Source organism: Engystomops pustulosus, chromosome 2, assembly GCF_040894005.1.
Source record: "Engystomops pustulosus chromosome 2, aEngPut4.maternal, whole genome shotgun sequence".
Taxonomy (NCBI): domain Eukaryota; kingdom Metazoa; phylum Chordata; class Amphibia; order Anura; family Leptodactylidae; genus Engystomops; species Engystomops pustulosus.
Genome location: NC_092412.1, coordinates 194,846,759 through 194,866,793, shown reverse-complemented (window position 1 = coordinate 194,866,793; position 20,035 = coordinate 194,846,759). Strand labels below are relative to the sequence as shown.

General features: G+C 40.5%; 1 protein-coding gene across 6 annotated transcripts in view; it reads left to right on the top strand.

Moving 5' to 3' along the window:
• TSHB (thyroid stimulating hormone subunit beta) overlaps positions 1-20,035 on the top strand; it is a 132,217-nt gene that overhangs the window by 73,404 nt on the left and 38,778 nt on the right. The window contains exon 2 of one of the 6 annotated variants that reach the window (XM_072137709.1): positions 17,861-17,934. The exons of the other annotated variants lie outside the window; for them this stretch is intronic. Within the exon in view, the coding sequence (XP_071993810.1) occupies positions 17,870-17,934 (65 nt within the window). The 5' untranslated portion in view covers positions 17,861-17,869. The remainder of the gene's footprint in view (positions 1-17,860; positions 17,935-20,035) is intronic. 6 annotated transcript variants of the gene reach the window in all.

Here is a 20,035-nt window from a genome sequence, read left to right as displayed (position 1 = left end):
CTATAGAAAGCTTCTATGTTTCCTTCCAGTAGATAGAAATTTGTCCATGGTCATGTGATGGACAGACAGGTGAATGAGCCGTAAGTATCACTCAGCTCTGATTACTGTCTGAAATAATAATGTCTACTGCTCCTGCAGGTCCATCACATGTCCATGGACAGATTTCTATCCACTGATCTAGAAAACCACAGGGAAATGATACAGAAAGTAAATTGGCAAATTGGATAACTTTTCCTTTAACATTATTAATTATTTGCTTAAAGTGGACAAGCCCTTTAACTTTCTAACAGCATTAGGTTTGTGGTTCTGTGAGCTACAAAATCAGAGATATTGGTCGGTAAAGTCATAGTTGTTACTGTGAGGTGCTGATAGAGATAAAGGGGGATATTTATCAGGACCTCTGCGCACCGCCAGTGGCACAGAGGCCCTGAAATAATCGCAAATGCTAGCTTATTGTACTACGTGCCACACCAGAAAGGCAGCGGGGGCAACCAACACTCTAAACTTCAGGAGGGCAAATTTTCAGAAACTAAGGGAAGACCATATAGGGATAAACTGGGACAGTGTTCTCAAAGACAAAAGACCCCACCACCACCACCACCAAAAATGGGAATTTTTGTCATTTATTCTAAATAAGTCCTGTGAGAAGCACATACCATATGGGAAAAAGCATAAGAGGAACAAGAAAAAGCCAATGTGGCTAACTAGTCTTTTAAGGAAAGCGAGAAAGATAAGGCTTTTAAGGTGCTAAAACGTGAAGGTATCTGTGAGGCATTACAGGATTATAGAGAGAAAAATAAATCCTGTAAAAAGCAGATAAAGGCTGCAAAAATAGAGACTGAGAGAAATATTGCCAGGGAGAGCTAAAATAATCAAATTATTTTTCAAGAATATAAATGATAAGAAACTAAAAGCAGAGAGCGTGGGGGGTCATGGTGGAAGGAGATCAGGAAAGGGCCACTACTGAATGTCGCCTTCTCAAGTGTCTTTAACCAGGAAAATCTCCTAGTAGAAGACACGATGAGGAATGATTTAAATTCACTTTGGAATGTCAACAGTTTAACCCAGGAAGAGGTACAGCACCACCTCGCAACCACTAAGATAGACAAATCACCTGGGCCAGATGGCATACACCCCCAGGTTCTTCATGAACTATGTACCATGATAGACTGGTGATAGACTGGTGCATATCAAATGTGGTACCAATATACAAAAAAGGATCAAAAAGCGATCCTGGAAACTACAGACCTGTGAGTCTAACTTTCTTTGGAGGGAAAAATATTTGAGGGGTTTGTTAGAGATGCTATCCTGGAGTATCTTACTGTACATAACCTTATAACCCAGCATCAGCATGGTTTTATGAGGGATTGGTCCCGTCAGACTAATCTGGTTTCTACGAGGAAGTAAGTTCCAGACTGGATCTGGGGAACGCTGTGAATGTTGTATATCTGGACTTTTCAAAGGCATTTGACACCATGCTGCATAAAAGGTTGGTGCATAAAATGAGACTGCTGGTACTAGGGTAAAATCTGTGTATTTGGGTAAGTAATCGGTTTAGTGATAGAAAACAGAGGGACGTCATTAATGGCACATTCTCAGATTGGGTTGACGTTACCAGTGGAGTGCCACAGGGGTCAGTATTGGGGCCACTTCTTTTTAATATTTTTAGAAATGATATTGTAGTGGGTTTACACAGTCAAGTTCCAATATTTGCAGATAATACTAAGCTATGTAAAGTAATAAATACTGAGGTTGATACAAGGTTGGACTTGATGTACTTGCGTCTTTTTCCAGCCTTATATACTATGATACTATGAATTTTCCACTATTATGTCTGTATCAATTCCGCAAGGCTTTCTAGTTCTCTGCTTTCTGTTATTCTATAGAAAGCTTCTATGTTTCCTTCCAGTAGATAGAAATTTATCCATGGTCATGTGATGGACAGACAGGTGAATGAGCCGTAAGTATCACTCAGCTCTGATTACTGTCTGAAATAATAATGTCTACTGCTCCTGCAGGTCCATCACATGTCCATGGACAGATTTCTATCCACTGATCTAGAAAACCACAGGGAAATGATACAGAAAGTAAATTGGCAAATTGGATAACTTTTCCTTTAACATTATTAATTATTTGCTTAAAGTGGACAAGCCCTTTAACTTTCTAACAGCATTAGGTTTGTGGTTCTGTGAGCTACAAAATCAGAGATATTGGTCGGTAAAGTCATAGTTGTTACTGTGAGGTGCTGATAGAGATAAAGGGGGATATTTATCAGGACCTCTGCGCACCGCCAGTGGCACAGAGGCCCTGAAATAATCGCAAATGCTAGCTTATTGTACTACGTGCCACACCAGAAAGGCAGCAGGGGCAACCAACACTCTAAACTTCAGGAGGGCAAATTTTCAGAAACTAAGGGAAGACCATATAGGGATAAACTTGGACAGTGTTCTCAAAGACAAAAGACCCCCCCACCACCAGCACCAAAAATGGGAATTTTTGTCATTTATTCTAAATAAGTCCTGTGAGAAGCACATACCATATGGGAAAAAGCATAAGAGGAACAAGAAAAAGCCAATGTGGCTAACTAGTCTTTTAAGGAAAGCGAGAAAGATAAGGCTTTTAAGGTGCTAAAACGTGAAGGTATCTGTGAGGCATTACAGGATTATAGAGAGAAAAATAAATCCTGTAAAAAGCAGATAAAGGCCGCAAAAATAGAGACTGAGAGAAATATTGCCAGGGAGAGCTAGAATAATCAAATTATTTTTCAAGAATATAAATGATAAGAAACTAAAAGCAGAGAGCGTGGGGGGTCATGGTGGAAGGAGATGAGGAAAGGGCCACTACTGAATGTCGCCTTCTCAAGTGTCTTTAACCAGGAAAATCTCCTAGTAGAAGACACGATGAGGAATGATTTAAATTCACTTTGGAATGTCAACAGTTTAACCCAGGAAGCGGTACAGCACCACCTCGCAACCACTAAGATAGACAAATCACCTGGGCCAGATGGCATACACCCCCAGGTTCTTCATGAACTATGTACCATGATAGACTGGTGATAGACTGGTGCATATCAAATGTGGTACCAATATACAAAAAAGGATCAAAAAGCGATCCTGGAAACTACAGACCTGTGAGTCTAACTTCTGTGGTGGGAAAAATATTTGAGGGGTTTGTTAGAGATGCTATCCTGGAGTATCTTACTGTACATAACCTTATAACCCAGCATCAGCATGGTTTTATGAGGGATTGGTCCCGTCAGACTAATCTGGTTTCTACGAGGAAGTAAGTTCCAGACTGGATCTGGGGAACGCTGTGAATGTTGTATATCTGGACTTTTCAAAGGCATTTGACACCATGCTGCATAAAAGGTTGGTGCATAAAATGAGACTGCTGGTACTAGGGTAAAATCTGTGTATTTGGGTAAGTAATCGGTTTAGTGATAGAAAACAGAGGGACGTCATTAATGGCACATTCTCAGATTGGGTTGACGTTACCAGTGGAGTGCCACAGGGGTCAGTATTGGGGCCACTTCTTTTTAATATTTTTAGAAATGATATTGTAGTGGGTTTACACAGTCAAGTTCCAATATTTGCAGATAATACTAAGCTATGTAAAGTAATAAATACTGAGGTTGATACAAGGTTGGACTTGATGTACTTGCGTCTTTTTCCAGCCTTATATACTATGATACTATGAATTTTCCACTATTATGTCTGTATCAATTCCGCAAGGCTTTCTAGTTCTCTGCTTTCTGTTATTCTATAGAAAGCTTCTATGTTTCCTTCCAGTAGATAGAAATTTATCCATGGTCATGTGATGGACAGACAGGTGAATGAGCCGTAAGTATCACTCAGCTCTGATTACTGTCTGAAATAATAATGTCTACTGCTCCTGCAGGTCCATCACATGTCCATGGACAGATTTCTATCCACTGATCTAGAAAACCACAGGGAAATGATACAGAAAGTAAATTGGCAAATTGGATAACTTTTCCTTTAACATTATTAATTATTTGCTTAAAGTGGACAAGCCCTTTAACTTTCTAACAGCATTAGGTTTGTGGTTCTGTGAGCTACAAAATCAGAGATATTGGTCGGTAAAGTCATAGTTGTTACTGTGAGGTGCTGATAGAGATAAAGGGGGATATTTATCAGGACCTCTGCGCACCGCCAGTGGCACAGAGGCCCTGAAATAATCGCAAATGCTAGCTTATTGTACTACGTGCCACACCAGAAAGGCAGCAGGGGCAACCAACACTCTAAACTTCAGGAGGGCAAATTTTCAGAAACTAAGGGAAGACCATATAGGGATAAACTGGGACAGTGTTCTCAAAGACAAAAGACCCCCCCACCACCAGCACCAAAAATGGGAATTTTTGTCATTTATTCTAAATAAGTCCTGTGAGAAGCACATACCATATGGGAAAAAGCATAAGAGGAACAAGAAAAAGCCAATGTGGCTAACTAGTCTTTTAAGGAAAGCGAGAAAGATAAGGCTTTTAAGGTGCTAAAACGTGAAGGTATCTGTGAGGCATTACAGGATTATAGAGAGAAAAATAAATCCTGTAAAAAGCAGATAAAGGCCGCAAAAATAGAGACTGAGAGAAATATTGCCAGGGAGAGCTAGAATAATCAAATTATTTTTCAAGAATATAAATGATAAGAAACTAAAAGCAGAGAGCGTGGGGGGTCATGGTGGAAGGAGATCAGGAAAGGGCCACTACTGAATGTCGCCTTCTCAAGTGTCTTTAACCAGGAAAATCTCCTAGTAGAAGACACGATGAGGAATGATTTAAATTCACTTTGGAATGTCAACAGTTTAACCCAGGAAGAGGTACAGCACCACCTCGCAACCACTAAGATAGACAAATCACCTGGGCCAGATGGCATACACCCCCAGGTTCTTCATGAACTATGTACCATGATAGACTGGTGATAGACTGGTGCATATCAAATGTGGTACCAATATACAAATAAGGATCAAAAAGCGATCCTGGAAACTACAGACCTGTGAGTCTAACTTTCTTTGGAGGGAAAAATATTTGAGGGGTTTGTTAGAGATGCTATCCTGGAGTATCTTACTGTACATAACCTTATAACCCAGCATCAGCATGGTTTTATGAGGGATTGGTCCCGTCAGACTAATCTGGTTTCTACGAGGAAGTAAGTTCCAGACTGGATCTGGGGAACGCTGTGAATGTTGTATATCTGGACTTTTCAAAGGCATTTGACACCATGCTGCATAAAAGGTTGGTGCATAAAATGAGACTGCTGGTACTAGGGTAAAATCTGTGTATTTGGGTAAGTAATCGGTTTAGTGATAGAAAACAGAGGGACGTCATTAATGGCACATTCTCAGATTGGGTTGACGTTACCAGTGGAGTGCCACAGGGGTCAGTATTGGGGCCACTTCTTTTTAATATTTTTAGAAATGATATTGTAGTGGGTTTACACAGTCAAGTTCCAATATTTGCAGATAATACTAAGCTATGTACAGTAATAAATACTGAGGTTGATACAAGGTTGGACTTGATGTACTTGCGTCTTTTTCCAGCCTTATATACTATGATACTATGAATTTTCCACTATTATGTCTGTATCAATTCCGCAAGGCTTTCTAGTTCTCTGCTTTCTGTTATTCTATAGAAAGCTTCTATGTTTCCTTCCAGTAGATAGAAATTTGTCCATGGTCATGTGATGGACAGACAGGTGAATGAGCCGTAAGTATCACTCAGCTCTGATTACTGTCTGAAATAATAATGTCTACTGCTCCTGCAGGTCCATCACATGTCCATGGACAGATTTCTATCCACTGATCTAGAAAACCACAGGGAAATGATACAGAAAGTAAATTGGCAAATTGGATAACTTTTCCTTTAACATTATTAATTATTTGCTTAAAGTGGACAAGCCCTTTAACTTTCTAACAGCATTAGGTTTGTGGTTCTGTGAGCTACAAAATCAGAGATATTGGTCGGTAAAGTCATAGTTGTTACTGTGAGGTGCTGATAGAGATAAAGGGGGATATTTATCAGGACCTCTGCGCACCGCCAGTGGCACAGAGGCCCTGAAATAATCGCAAATGCTAGCTTATTGTACTACGTGCCACACCAGAAAGGCAGCGGGGGCAACCAACACTCTAAACTTCAGGAGGGCAAATTTTCAGAAACTAAGGGAAGACCATATAGGGATAAACTGGGACAGTGTTCTCAAAGACAAAAGACCCCACCACCACCACCACCAAAAATGGGAATTTTTGTCATTTATTCTAAATAAGTCCTGTGAGAAGCACATACCATATGGGAAAAAGCATAAGAGGAACAAGAAAAAGCCAATGTGGCTAACTAGTCTTTTAAGGAAAGCGAGAAAGATAAGGCTTTTAAGGTGCTAAAACGTGAAGGTATCTGTGAGGCATTACAGGATTATAGAGAGAAAAATAAATCCTGTAAAAAGCAGATAAAGGCTGCAAAAATAGAGACTGAGAGAAATATTGCCAGGGAGAGCTAAAATAATCAAATTATTTTTCAAGAATATAAATGATAAGAAACTAAAAGCAGAGAGCGTGGGGGGTCATGGTGGAAGGAGATGAGGAAAGGGCCACTACTGAATGTCGCCTTCTCAAGTGTCTTTAACCAGGAAAATCTCCTAGTAGAAGACACGATGAGGAATGATTTAAATTCACTTTGGAATGTCAACAGTTTAACCCAGGAAGAGGTACAGCACCACCTCGCAACCACTAAGATAGACAAATCACCTGGGCCAGATGGCATACACCCCCAGGTTCTTCATGAACTATGTACCATGATAGACTGGTGATAGACTGGTGCATATCAAATGTGGTACCAATATACAAAAAAGGATCAAAAAGCGATCCTGGAAACTACAGACCTGTGAGTCTAACTTTCTTTGGAGGGAAAAATATTTGAGGGGTTTGTTAGAGATGCTATCCTGGAGTATCTTACTGTACATAACCTTATAACCCAGCATCAGCATGGTTTTATGAGGGATTGGTCCCGTCAGACTAATCTGGTTTCTACGAGGAAGTAAGTTCCAGACTGGATCTGGGGAACGCTGTGAATGTTGTATATCTGGACTTTTCAAAGGCATTTGACACCATGCTGCATAAAAGGTTGGTGCATAAAATGAGACTGCTGGTACTAGGGTAAAATCTGTGTATTTGGGTAAGTAATCGGTTTAGTGATAGAAAACAGAGGGACGTCATTAATGGCACATTCTCAGATTGGGTTGACGTTACCAGTGGAGTGCCACAGGGGTCAGTATTGGGGCCACTTCTTTTTAATATTTTTAGAAATGATATTGTAGTGGGTTTACACAGTCAAGTTCCAATATTTGCAGATAATACTAAGCTATGTACAGTAATAAATACTGAGGTTGATACAAGGTTGGACTTGATGTACTTGCGTCTTTTTCCAGCCTTATATACTATGATACTATGAATTTTCCACTATTATGTCTGTATCAATTCCGCAAGGCTTTCTAGTTCTCTGCTTTCTGTTATTCTATAGAAAGCTTCTATGTTTCCTTCCAGTAGATAGAAATTTGTCCATGGTCATGTGATGGACAGACAGGTGAATGAGCCGTAAGTATCACTCAGCTCTGATTACTGTCTGAAATAATAATGTCTACTGCTCCTGCAGGTCCATCACATGTCCATGGACAGATTTCTATCCACTGATCTAGAAAACCACAGGGAAATGATACAGAAAGTAAATTGGCAAATTGGATAACTTTTCCTTTAACATTATTAATTATTTGCTTAAAGTGGACAAGCCCTTTAACTTTCTAACAGCATTAGGTTTGTGGTTCTGTGAGCTACAAAATCAGAGATATTGGTCGGTAAAGTCATAGTTGTTACTGTGAGGTGCTGATAGAGATAAAGGGGGATATTTATCAGGACCTCTGCGCACCGCCAGTGGCACAGAGGCCCTGAAATAATCGCAAATGCTAGCTTATTGTACTACGTGCCACACCAGAAAGGCAGCGGGGGCAACCAACACTCTAAACTTCAGGAGGGCAAATTTTCAGAAACTAAGGGAAGACCATATAGGGATAAACTGGGACAGTGTTCTCAAAGACAAAAGACCCCACCACCACCACCACCAAAAATGGGAATTTTTGTCATTTATTCTAAATAAGTCCTGTGAGAAGCACATACCATATGGGAAAAAGCATAAGAGGAACAAGAAAAAGCCAATGTGGCTAACTAGTCTTTTAAGGAAAGCGAGAAAGATAAGGCTTTTAAGGTGCTAAAACGTGAAGGTATCTGTGAGGCATTACAGGATTATAGAGAGAAAAATAAATCCTGTAAAAAGCAGATAAAGGCTGCAAAAATAGAGACTGAGAGAAATATTGCCAGGGAGAGCTAAAATAATCAAATTATTTTTCAAGAATATAAATGATAAGAAACTAAAAGCAGAGAGCGTGGGGGGTCATGGTGGAAGGAGATGAGGAAAGGGCCACTACTGAATGTCGCCTTCTCAAGTGTCTTTAACCAGGAAAATCTCCTAGTAGAAGACACGATGAGGAATGATTTAAATTCACTTTGGAATGTCAACAGTTTAACCCAGGAAGAGGTACAGCACCACCTCGCAACCACTAAGATAGACAAATCACCTGGGCCAGATGGCATACACCCCCAGGTTCTTCATGAACTATGTACCATGATAGACTGGTGATAGACTGGTGCATATCAAATGTGGTACCAATATACAAAAAAGGATCAAAAAGCGATCCTGGAAACTACAGACCTGTGAGTCTAACTTTCTTTGGAGGGAAAAATATTTGAGGGGTTTGTTAGAGATGCTATCCTGGAGTATCTTACTGTACATAACCTTATAACCCAGCATCAGCATGGTTTTATGAGGGATTGGTCCCGTCAGACTAATCTGGTTTCTACGAGGAAGTAAGTTCCAGACTGGATCTGGGGAACGCTGTGAATGTTGTATATCTGGACTTTTCAAAGGCATTTGACACCATGCTGCATAAAAGGTTGGTGCATAAAATGAGACTGCTGGTACTAGGGTAAAATCTGTGTATTTGGGTAAGTAATCGGTTTAGTGATAGAAAACAGAGGGACGTCATTAATGGCACATTCTCAGATTGGGTTGACGTTACCAGTGGAGTGCCACAGGGGTCAGTATTGGGGCCACTTCTTTTTAATATTTTTAGAAATGATATTGTAGTGGGTTTACACAGTCAAGTTCCAATATTTGCAGATAATACTAAGCTATGTAAAGTAATAAATACTGAGGTTGATACAAGGTTGGACTTGATGTACTTGCGTCTTTTTCCAGCCTTATATACTATGATACTATGAATTTTCCACTATTATGTCTGTATCAATTCCGCAAGGCTTTCTAGTTCTCTGCTTTCTGTTATTCTATAGAAAGCTTCTATGTTTCCTTCCAGTAGATAGAAATTTATCCATGGTCATGTGATGGACAGACAGGTGAATGAGCCGTAAGTATCACTCAGCTCTGATTACTGTCTGAAATAATAATGTCTACTGCTCCTGCAGGTCCATCACATGTCCATGGACAGATTTCTATCCACTGATCTAGAAAACCACAGGGAAATGATACAGAAAGTAAATTGGCAAATTGGATAACTTTTCCTTTAACATTATTAATTATTTGCTTAAAGTGGACAAGCCCTTTAACTTTCTAACAGCATTAGGTTTGTGGTTCTGTGAGCTACAAAATCAGAGATATTGGTCGGTAAAGTCATAGTTGTTACTGTGAGGTGCTGATAGAGATAAAGGGGGATATTTATCAGGACCTCTGCGCACCGCCAGTGGCACAGAGGCCCTGAAATAATCGCAAATGCTAGCTTATTGTACTACGTGCCACACCAGAAAGGCAGCAGGGGCAACCAACACTCTAAACTTCAGGAGGGCAAATTTTCAGAAACTAAGGGAAGACCATATAGGGATAAACTTGGACAGTGTTCTCAAAGACAAAAGACCCCCCCACCACCAGCACCAAAAATGGGAATTTTTGTCATTTATTCTAAATAAGTCCTGTGAGAAGCACATACCATATGGGAAAAAGCATAAGAGGAACAAGAAAAAGCCAATGTGGCTAACTAGTCTTTTAAGGAAAGCGAGAAAGATAAGGCTTTTAAGGTGCTAAAACGTGAAGGTATCTGTGAGGCATTACAGGATTATAGAGAGAAAAATAAATCCTGTAAAAAGCAGATAAAGGCCGCAAAAATAGAGACTGAGAGAAATATTGCCAGGGAGAGCTAGAATAATCAAATTATTTTTCAAGAATATAAATGATAAGAAACTAAAAGCAGAGAGCGTGGGGGGTCATGGTGGAAGGAGATGAGGAAAGGGCCACTACTGAATGTCGCCTTCTCAAGTGTCTTTAACCAGGAAAATCTCCTAGTAGAAGACACGATGAGGAATGATTTAAATTCACTTTGGAATGTCAACAGTTTAACCCAGGAAGCGGTACAGCACCACCTCGCAACCACTAAGATAGACAAATCACCTGGGCCAGATGGCATACACCCCCAGGTTCTTCATGAACTATGTACCATGATAGACTGGTGATAGACTGGTGCATATCAAATGTGGTACCAATATACAAAAAAGGATCAAAAAGCGATCCTGGAAACTACAGACCTGTGAGTCTAACTTCTGTGGTGGGAAAAATATTTGAGGGGTTTGTTAGAGATGCTATCCTGGAGTATCTTACTGTACATAACCTTATAACCCAGCATCAGCATGGTTTTATGAGGGATTGGTCCCGTCAGACTAATCTGGTTTCTACGAGGAAGTAAGTTCCAGACTGGATCTGGGGAACGCTGTGAATGTTGTATATCTGGACTTTTCAAAGGCATTTGACACCATGCTGCATAAAAGGTTGGTGCATAAAATGAGACTGCTGGTACTAGGGTAAAATCTGTGTATTTGGGTAAGTAATCGGTTTAGTGATAGAAAACAGAGGGACGTCATTAATGGCACATTATCAGATTGGGTTGACGTTACCAGTGGAGTGCCACAGAGGTCAGTATTGGGGCCACTTCTTTTTAATATTTTTAGAAATGATATTGTAGTGGGTTTACACAGTCAAGTTCCAATATTTGCAGATAATACTAAGCTATGTAAAGTAATAAATACTGAGGTTGATACAAGGTTGGACTTGATGTACTTGCGTCTTTTTCCAGCCTTATATACTATGATACTATGAATTTTCCACTATTATGTCTGTATCAATTCCGCAAGGCTTTCTAGTTCTCTGCTTTCTGTTATTCTATAGAAAGCTTCTATGTTTCCTTCCAGTAGATAGAAATTTATCCATGGTCATGTGATGGACAGACAGGTGAATGAGCCGTAAGTATCACTCAGCTCTGATTACTGTCTGAAATAATAATGTCTACTGCGCCTGCAGGTCCATCACATGTCCATGGACAGATTTCTATCCACTGATCTAGAAAACCACAGGGAAATGATACAGAAAGTAAATTGGCAAATTGGATAACTTTTCCTTTAACATTATTAATTATTTGCTTAAAGTGGACAAGCCCTTTAACTTTCTAACAGCATTAGGTTTGTGGTTCTGTGAGCTACAAAATCAGAGATATTGGTCGGTAAAGTCATAGTTGTTACTGTGAGGTGCTGATAGAGACAAAGGGGGATATTTATCAGGGCCTCTGCGCACCGCCAGTGGCACAGAGGCCCTGAAATAATCGCAAATGCTAGCTTTTTGCTAGCATTTGTGATTATTTTCCCCAATCCGCCACCTTCATGCCAGTGGGGTGTGAAGGGGGGGCGGCCGGCCGAGCAGATAAACGCTACGCTGCTGGCGGAAGCCTCTTGATGTATCGGGCTACGAATTTGCAGCGGTGAGACAATCATGATATATATCCCCCAAAATTCTCATCTTTATATTTTACTCCCTGTATCTCTAGTTCTGTGGTTTAGAGAATCAGACATCTAATGTGATTTAAAAGATTTTCTTCTTTGAGCTACATGCACATTAAAGAGATTTTGATGCATGTTAGCTGTATTCTAACAGCTAGTAAACCTCCTTATTCTCTTCCATGGTTTCATGCACAAGCCTGTGAATTCCATGGCCACATGGATGACCCGACTACCAGAGTCACAGAAGATAAGGCAGCTCCCATTCCTGCCCATATTGCGGCATCTGCACTCTTTTAACCCTATCAGAAACAAGGTCTTCATATGCCTGAATAACCACAGTAAAATTTCATCTTCTGGTTTGACAAATTATAAGCTTTTATTTATATATTTTTTTTAGTTTAAACACAAAATTGTAATTTGCTGCTCAAGTGGGGCTTTAATTTGGTATTTAAAAAACTGTATATTTTTAGTTTTTAGGTTTTGATGAGAGGAAGCATAGTAACAATTGGAAATAATTTTTATTAAGGTTTCCTTTTATCATTTCAAATAATTACTTTTCTTTTCAAATCTCTTTAGTTTTTTTTAATTATGAGCATAAAACAAGTAACAACAATAACCACATGTATGTAAGATTTCACAGTCTGAGTTACATTACTAAACTGTAGGACCTAATTAGTACAATAAAACAGACATCAATGTTATATAGTACAAAATGTAGAATAAGCAGATGCATAAAGGGTGGCTTAACTAGACTGCAGGATGCCCTGGTGCGACATTGGTGCTCCATATAGCTAAGCCCTTGCTGTCATCTCCCATCCCACAAATTATACTTCACAATACACAAATACATATTTACTCAGGGCTTTGCGACAGTTTTCTGTCAGACTTTGCACGTTCTTTCTAGTGTAAACTGCTTGAACACGTATTTAAGTATTGTCTTCACCACAAATGTATCTCACACAACCCTTTTGTGGCGCAGCTGCACTAGGCCTCATGTGACACAAATTAGGGGGTGTCCCGGTGCTTAGTCGGACCATGCGCCAGATTTATCATGCAAAGTCCGACAGAAGTGTATTGCGTTTTGTTTTTAACTCCCCTTCTTCCATAAGCAATAACTTTTTAGGTTTACAGAGATGTTTTAGGGCTTGTTATCTGCAGGACAAATTGTACTTTCTAGTGGCATCATTTATTATTTCGTGCAATGTAATGGAAAGCTGGAAAAAAAATTCAAGTGCAGTGAAATTGACAAATTTATGGTGTTTTCTTGGTGGCTGTGTTTTACAGGTTTTATCCTGCACTCCAAATGACACTTTGGGGGTCATTTACTAAGGGCCCGATTCGCGTTTTCCCGACTTGTTACCCGAATATTTCCGATTTGCGGCGATTTTTCCTGAATTGCCCCTTGTTTTTGGCGCACGCGATCGGATTGTGGCGCATCGGCGCAAACGAAAACCCAACGGATCCGGAGAAACCGGCACATTTTTTTAAAAAAAATGCCGCTGGACACGCGCTTACCTTCACCAAGAATAGGATCGTGAACTCCGGCGGGCCTCGGCGGACTGCAGCGCAGCAGCGACACCTGGTGGACGTCAGAGGAACTACCTTAGTGAATCGCCGGAAGACCCGAATCCACCAAAGAGAACGCGCCGCTGGATCGCGAATGGACCGGTTAAGTAAATCTGCCCCTTTCTCTTTATTTTTTGTGGTATGTGCTGGTGTATTAATTTATATCAACTAGGGACCTATATGATCTGTTCTGATAACATTTTATTCTAATATTCATGGATTGAAAAATGGGGAAAAGACAGTGATTCGGACACTTGGGCACTATTTTATGGTGTTTATGGCCGTGAATAATCTTTTTTATATTTTGATAAAACGGGCATTTTGGGATGCGGCGATAACTATCATGAATATGATTTTTACTGTTTATTTCTTTTTATATGTGATCTAGGGAAAGGGGGGTGATTTAAACTTTTACTTTTTTACATTTGCTTACATTTTTTAAAATAGATTTTATAAATTTTTTTTTTTTTAATTTCCATTATTTTAGACCCTCCAGGGTACTTTAACCCTGCAAGGTCTGATTGCCAATACTGTATACTGCAATACTACTGTATTGCAGTATATAGCAAAATTACTGGTGATCTCTAATGGCATGCCATCTGCTGGCTATTAGAGATGATTACACCTGGCAAGCCTACAAGTCTCATTGAGACTGTAGGCTGACATGGTAAACGATCGCCACCCTCCGATGACCTCCAAATGGCGGCACCCATGAAGTTAGGTGTCGCGGTCGGGTTTGACTGCAGCACTTAACAGGTTAACTGCCGCTATCAGTGCAGTAGTGACAGGCGGTTGTCAGTTGTAGAATACTGCCGACGTCCGCTGTGTTTGGAGAGAGCTCAGCCAATGAGCTCTCTCCATACAACCCCTGCAGCACCAGCATGTTATAGTACGTCAAAAAGTTGGTGAACTCTGTCAGGGCAGTGCAGGAAAGCACCAGATTCATGAAGAATGGGCACCAGAAATCCTGAATCCGGCACACTCTGCACTATACACAGGCAAACTGTATTTAGTGTAGTTTGCCCTATGGGCCCAATGGGGCACATTTACTTGCCCGGTCTCTGCACGATCCCCATTCCAGAATGTCCAAAGAGGATGAACTTTGCTGTGATTTACGTAGATCGTGCGCCCAAGATTCTACATGTGTCGCTTCCCTGCTCAGGTCCGCCGGAGTTCACCATCTTCCTCCCGGTGTATGTAAGTGCCTGGCTTGTGACACAATTTCAAAGTTAAATCCCGCACTTTTTCCGAATCAGTCGGATCGTCTGACAGCCCGCCCCCACCCATTTGTGTCGCATGAAAGCCGGTGCTGATGCACCAAAATCCTCTGCTGAATGCGAAGTGGATCGTAAATTGTCGGACTATCCGACCAAAGTGCAGCCGCAGGACCCTTAGTAAATGAGCCCCAATATACATAACGCTTTCTGGAGAATGATGCACAAGCTTTTCACACCTGGATTTGTGGATCCTCTGTCATTCTTCCATGCAGACCCTCTCCAGTTTCCTCAGGTTGGATGGTGAATGTTGGTGGAAGCCATTTTCAAGTCTCTCATTTACTAAGGGTCTCATGCATCACTTTCATCTGACTTTGCACCTTTTTCAGGGTTTGCAAGGCTTGGACAGGTATTTAACAGGTGTCTGCGCTGGGATTGTGTTGCACACGATACTTTAGGATTAGGATTTAACTTTCAAATTGTGTCGCAAGACAATGCGCTTGCATGCATAAGGAAGAAGAAGGAGAACTCCTGAACGGGGAAGCAGGATATTGGTCGCACAATCTTAGTGAATCGTGGCACTGTGCATTATTGGAAGACAATGCACTTTCTGGGAACTTTGTCGGACAGGTGAGTAAATGTGCCCCTCTGTTTAAGTCAGGGTTCTGGCTGGGCCAGTCAGGAATGGTCACATAGATGTTCTGAAGCATCTGCTTTGATATTCTAGCGGTTTGCTTAGGGTTGTTGTCTTGTTGGTAACCCTTTGGCCAAGTCAATGTTAACGCATGTGTTAGCATTGCATTAATGGTTGGGATAAACTTGAATGTTAATAGCTGTTTAATTAAGTACATCTCTCGAAAAGTTGTTGCAATACCTTTTGAAATGCATGTGCTACACGCTACATGTGACTGCACCCTAAGGGGCCAGTAAGAAATTAGGCATCGCACTGCTCTAAAAGCAAGTTTGCTAAAAAAGCACAATATCGAGAAATGCTTTAAAAGCCCAAAGTCACCGGGCAGCAAATTCTTTAGTGATAAGTCAGGGCTAGGAAAAGTCAGAATAAAATTCTGTACCTAATGAAGAAGGATTATCATATGTGAAAAGTCACTAGGAAAAACTGCAACCTAATTTGAACAATCTAAGCAGAGCCAGATAATCATTGCCACTATTGGAACACCAGCGTCGAGTCCTTGTTCCAGATTACTTGGTTGGGGCCCCTGACCTAGCAATCCTATAGCGGTAATGATTAGGGTGGAGACACCTGGCAGCAAGGTAGGGGTCTCTGTCCGTCTGGACAGGAAGCTCCTGCCTGTGATTGCTTAGTGCTCGATGCAGCCTGAAATGGCCACTCAAGCACTGTTACTGGAGCTGAAGCGATGTGGCCGGGAGACACCCCCATCACACATTGCTCTTTGAACCAGGATGCATCCTTTCCTTGCCGGCAGCGCAAGAAGATAAAAGACGCGGGAGCAGAGGTGATTACATGATTTTAAATCTAACAAAAGAAAAAGGATGGAGGGGGCCCCATATATTAAGAAAATGTAGGGGTGCAGCATATTAAATAATTAATTGCGGTGGGTTAGTATACTAAACAATTAATTGTTAAGGAGGCGGTATATTATTTAATTGTGGGGGGCAGTATATTGAATAATTAATTGTGGGGGGAAGTATATTAGTTCATTGTAGGGAGCAGTTTATTAATTCATTGTGGGGAGTGGTATGTTAAATAATGAATTGTGGGGAGGCAGTATATTAATTTATTTTGGGGGCAGATATTTAATCATTGTGGGGAGGCAGTATATTAATTGTGGGGAGCAGTATATTAATTGTGGGGAGCAGTATATTGATTAATTAATTGTGGGGGGCAGTATATTAGTTCATTGTAGGGAGCAGTATATTAATTCATTGTGGGGAGTGGTATGTTAAATAATGAATTGTGGGGAGGCAGTATATTAATTTATTTGGGGGGCAGTATATTTAATCATTGCGGGGAGGCAGTATATTAATTGTGGGGAGCAGTATATTAATTGTGGGGAGCAGTATATTGATTAATTAACTGTGGGGGGGAGTATATTGAATAATTAATTGTGGGGGGCAGTATATTAGTTCATTGTAGGGAGCAGTATATTAATTAATTGTGGGGAGTGGTATGTTAAATAATGAATTGTGGGGAGGCAGTATATTAATTTATTTTGGGGGGCAGTATATTTAATCATTGTGGGGAGGCAGTATATTAGTTCATTCTAGGGAGCAGTACAGTAGATTAATTCATTGTGTGGAGCAGTATGTTAAATAATGTATTGTGGGGAGTAGTATATTAAATAATTAATTTTGGGGCGGGAGTACATTAATTAAATGTGGGGGAAGTATATTAAATAATGAATTGTGAGCGGGTGCAGTCATATATAAAATAATTCATGGGGAACCACATATTGTACAATTAATTGGGCACCATATATAATTAGGGGTACAGTATTATTTATTTAGGGGCTGTAGTATAGTAATATATTGGGCGTCGCAATGTATTCTTTGAAATATGTAGGGGTCACAGAATGGTTCTGTCATGGGGTATATTTGGGGGGCACATTGTGGTCAGATTTGTTATGCAAATTATTTATGAGCACAGTGTGATATAGTGTGTGTGTATCACCCCCCCCCCATTTGCTGTGACATCACTGTGTATTAACCCCTGTGCTGTGACATCACTGTGTGTATTAACCCCTGTGCTAGATCTGTGTGTGTATTAACCCCTTGTGCTGCAACCTCACTGTGTGTGTGTATTAACTCCCATGCTGTGACATCACTGTGTGTATTAAACCTTGTGCCTAATAAATTCCTAAGGTAATGGCATACCTAATGATTTATTAAAGGTGAGCCCTGCCTAATGGAATGCTAAGGGGGAGCCTTACCTAATGAAGTACTATATGGTGACCTTGCCTAATGGATTATGGGTGCAGAGTGTGATCAGTTGTGGAGTGAGGGGTATATATGATATATGTGGGGGCACAGTGTGGTCAGTTGTGGTGTGAGGGGTATATATGATATATGTAGAGGACACAGTGTGGTCAGTTGTGATGTGAGGGGTATATATGATATATTTGGGGGCACAGTGTGGTCAGCTGTGTATGTGAGGGTCAGGTGTGAAGAGTATATAGGATGATGCCAACCATGTCTGTTTTATAAACCCCCAGAGATGTATCATGGCTGAAAGAAATCACAGGGAAGATCAGACAGCAGGAAAGAGACAACATCAGGGACATCATCAGTAAGTCATTGGATCACATTGGAGCCTCTGTGCAGGACTACTACTATATGGTCATTGTATGGTGGTAAATACTGGTGTGTGTGTGTGTATAGGTTATCATTTAGTATTTTAGTATTATTCAGTAATTATGTAGTGGTGATAATGTGACTTTTACAGAAGTATCATTAGTAATATTGACCTTTTCATGGTGGTGTTTGTATGATAACAATATGGCGGTAAATGAAGTTTATATTTGGTAAATAAATGGTAATACTGGTCTGTGTATTCATTCTCAAGTCTTGTGTTCATTCTCAGGATGTTGGTATTCTCTTTATGTTGTGGTAATGCTGTGTTGCAGTTTGGAGGGATCATTTGTAAATTGTAGCGCTATTGCTTGGAATATTGGTCTTATGGATTTCGTACATGTAGGACTTTATTAACTAATCTAAAACTAAAGATACTATTGTTTCTAATATCTCTAGAGCATAGGCTGATATTTGAAATAGTAAAAGTATGTGGTATCTTTTTACATATATTGTTGTGGATGTGGGTCTACATCCTAAATGAGGTGCCCATACTGCTAAAATCCTTAATCTGGCTGTGGATGTAAGGGTCTGCCTAATGGAAGGCCTAGTTTGCTATACATTTATTGCTGGTATATATTTATATGTGTTTATTCACTGCTGATATATATGTGTAGTTTATTCATTGCTGGTAATTTATAGCTGCCATCTACTGTACTTAAATGTGTGGCAGAGTAACTTCTGGTATCTGTGTTTGGTACATTCTTTGCAGGCACAAATGTATGTGACAATATTGTTTGTCAGTCTCGGTCACTAAAATGCCTTATCCCAGCCCTTGCGCAGTCTCTTCAATTTCAAATAACCACTTGAAGGTTTAACACATTCGACACATTCTGATGCTGGGACCTAATGATTTTTTATTTGGAAACAGGAGCCTCTCACTGCTAGAGAGGAATTTTATGTCAAGCTTTAAGCTCTCCATTGCAAGATCTATGGTTACTAACTCTTTCATTGAAATTGAGAAGGAGTTTTTTAAACAAACATCTCTAAAGCTTCCTACTCAGGCACCTCAAGAATTTGAGTTGCTGATTTGCCTTCAATGGGTTAACATTGCCTAAATATCCTAACATATTATTATGACACAGCCATATTGGTACTCAGGTATATTAGCAACCTATCTAAACTAAGAGGAGGACTTTTAATTTGTGCTCTAGAAATTATTGGATACATACATGCAGACCACATAATATTAACTGTATAGAATAAGGCAATCACATGTAGATTTGTTGCTTTTGGATTTACTATGCTGTTTTTAGATCATTTTTAAAGATGAGCGAGCACTAAAATGCTTGAGTGCTCGTTATTCAAGGCGAACTTTTTCCAATGCTCGAGTGCTCGTTTCGAATAATGAACCCCATTGAAGTCAATGGAAGACTCGAGCATTTTCAAGGGGACCAAGGCTCTGCACAGGGAAGCTTGGCCAAAACCTGGAAACCTCAGAAAATGGTGGAAACACCACAGAAATGGACAGGAAACAGCAGGGGCAGCATGCATGGTTGCCTCTGAGGCTGCCTAATCCCACCATTATGCCAAAATTATTGGCAACAGCATGGTGATGACCGAGTGAGGCGAGAGAGCATCTAATACACCCAATAATTGACCCTGACACTATAGGGGGCCGCATGCGGAGGCAGCGGCAGCAGCGGCAGGCTAGAGAGTGGCATGGCGACATACCCCAAATGGACTCAGGCTTCAAACCAATTTAAAAAATTCCTTTTGGTGAGGATAACGTGTAGCACTGTATGTATCAGTATTTGGCCTGGTTATGGGGGTAGAGAGGAAACAAAGGAGGTGAGCAACAAGCGCTGAAATGATTTCCCATGTGAACAAAAGGTTGACGGTATATTTAGTCGATAACACATCATGGGGACAACAGAGTGACCAAGTTCCATAACGTATCTGGTGAAACACCTGAAAAATGAGCCTGACACAGCTCGTTTGCTAAGGGGACGACATGTGGAGGCAGCTATGGAGACAACGTGTGGAGGCAGCTATGGAGACGACATGTGGATGCTGCTGTGGAGGCAGCTATGGAGATG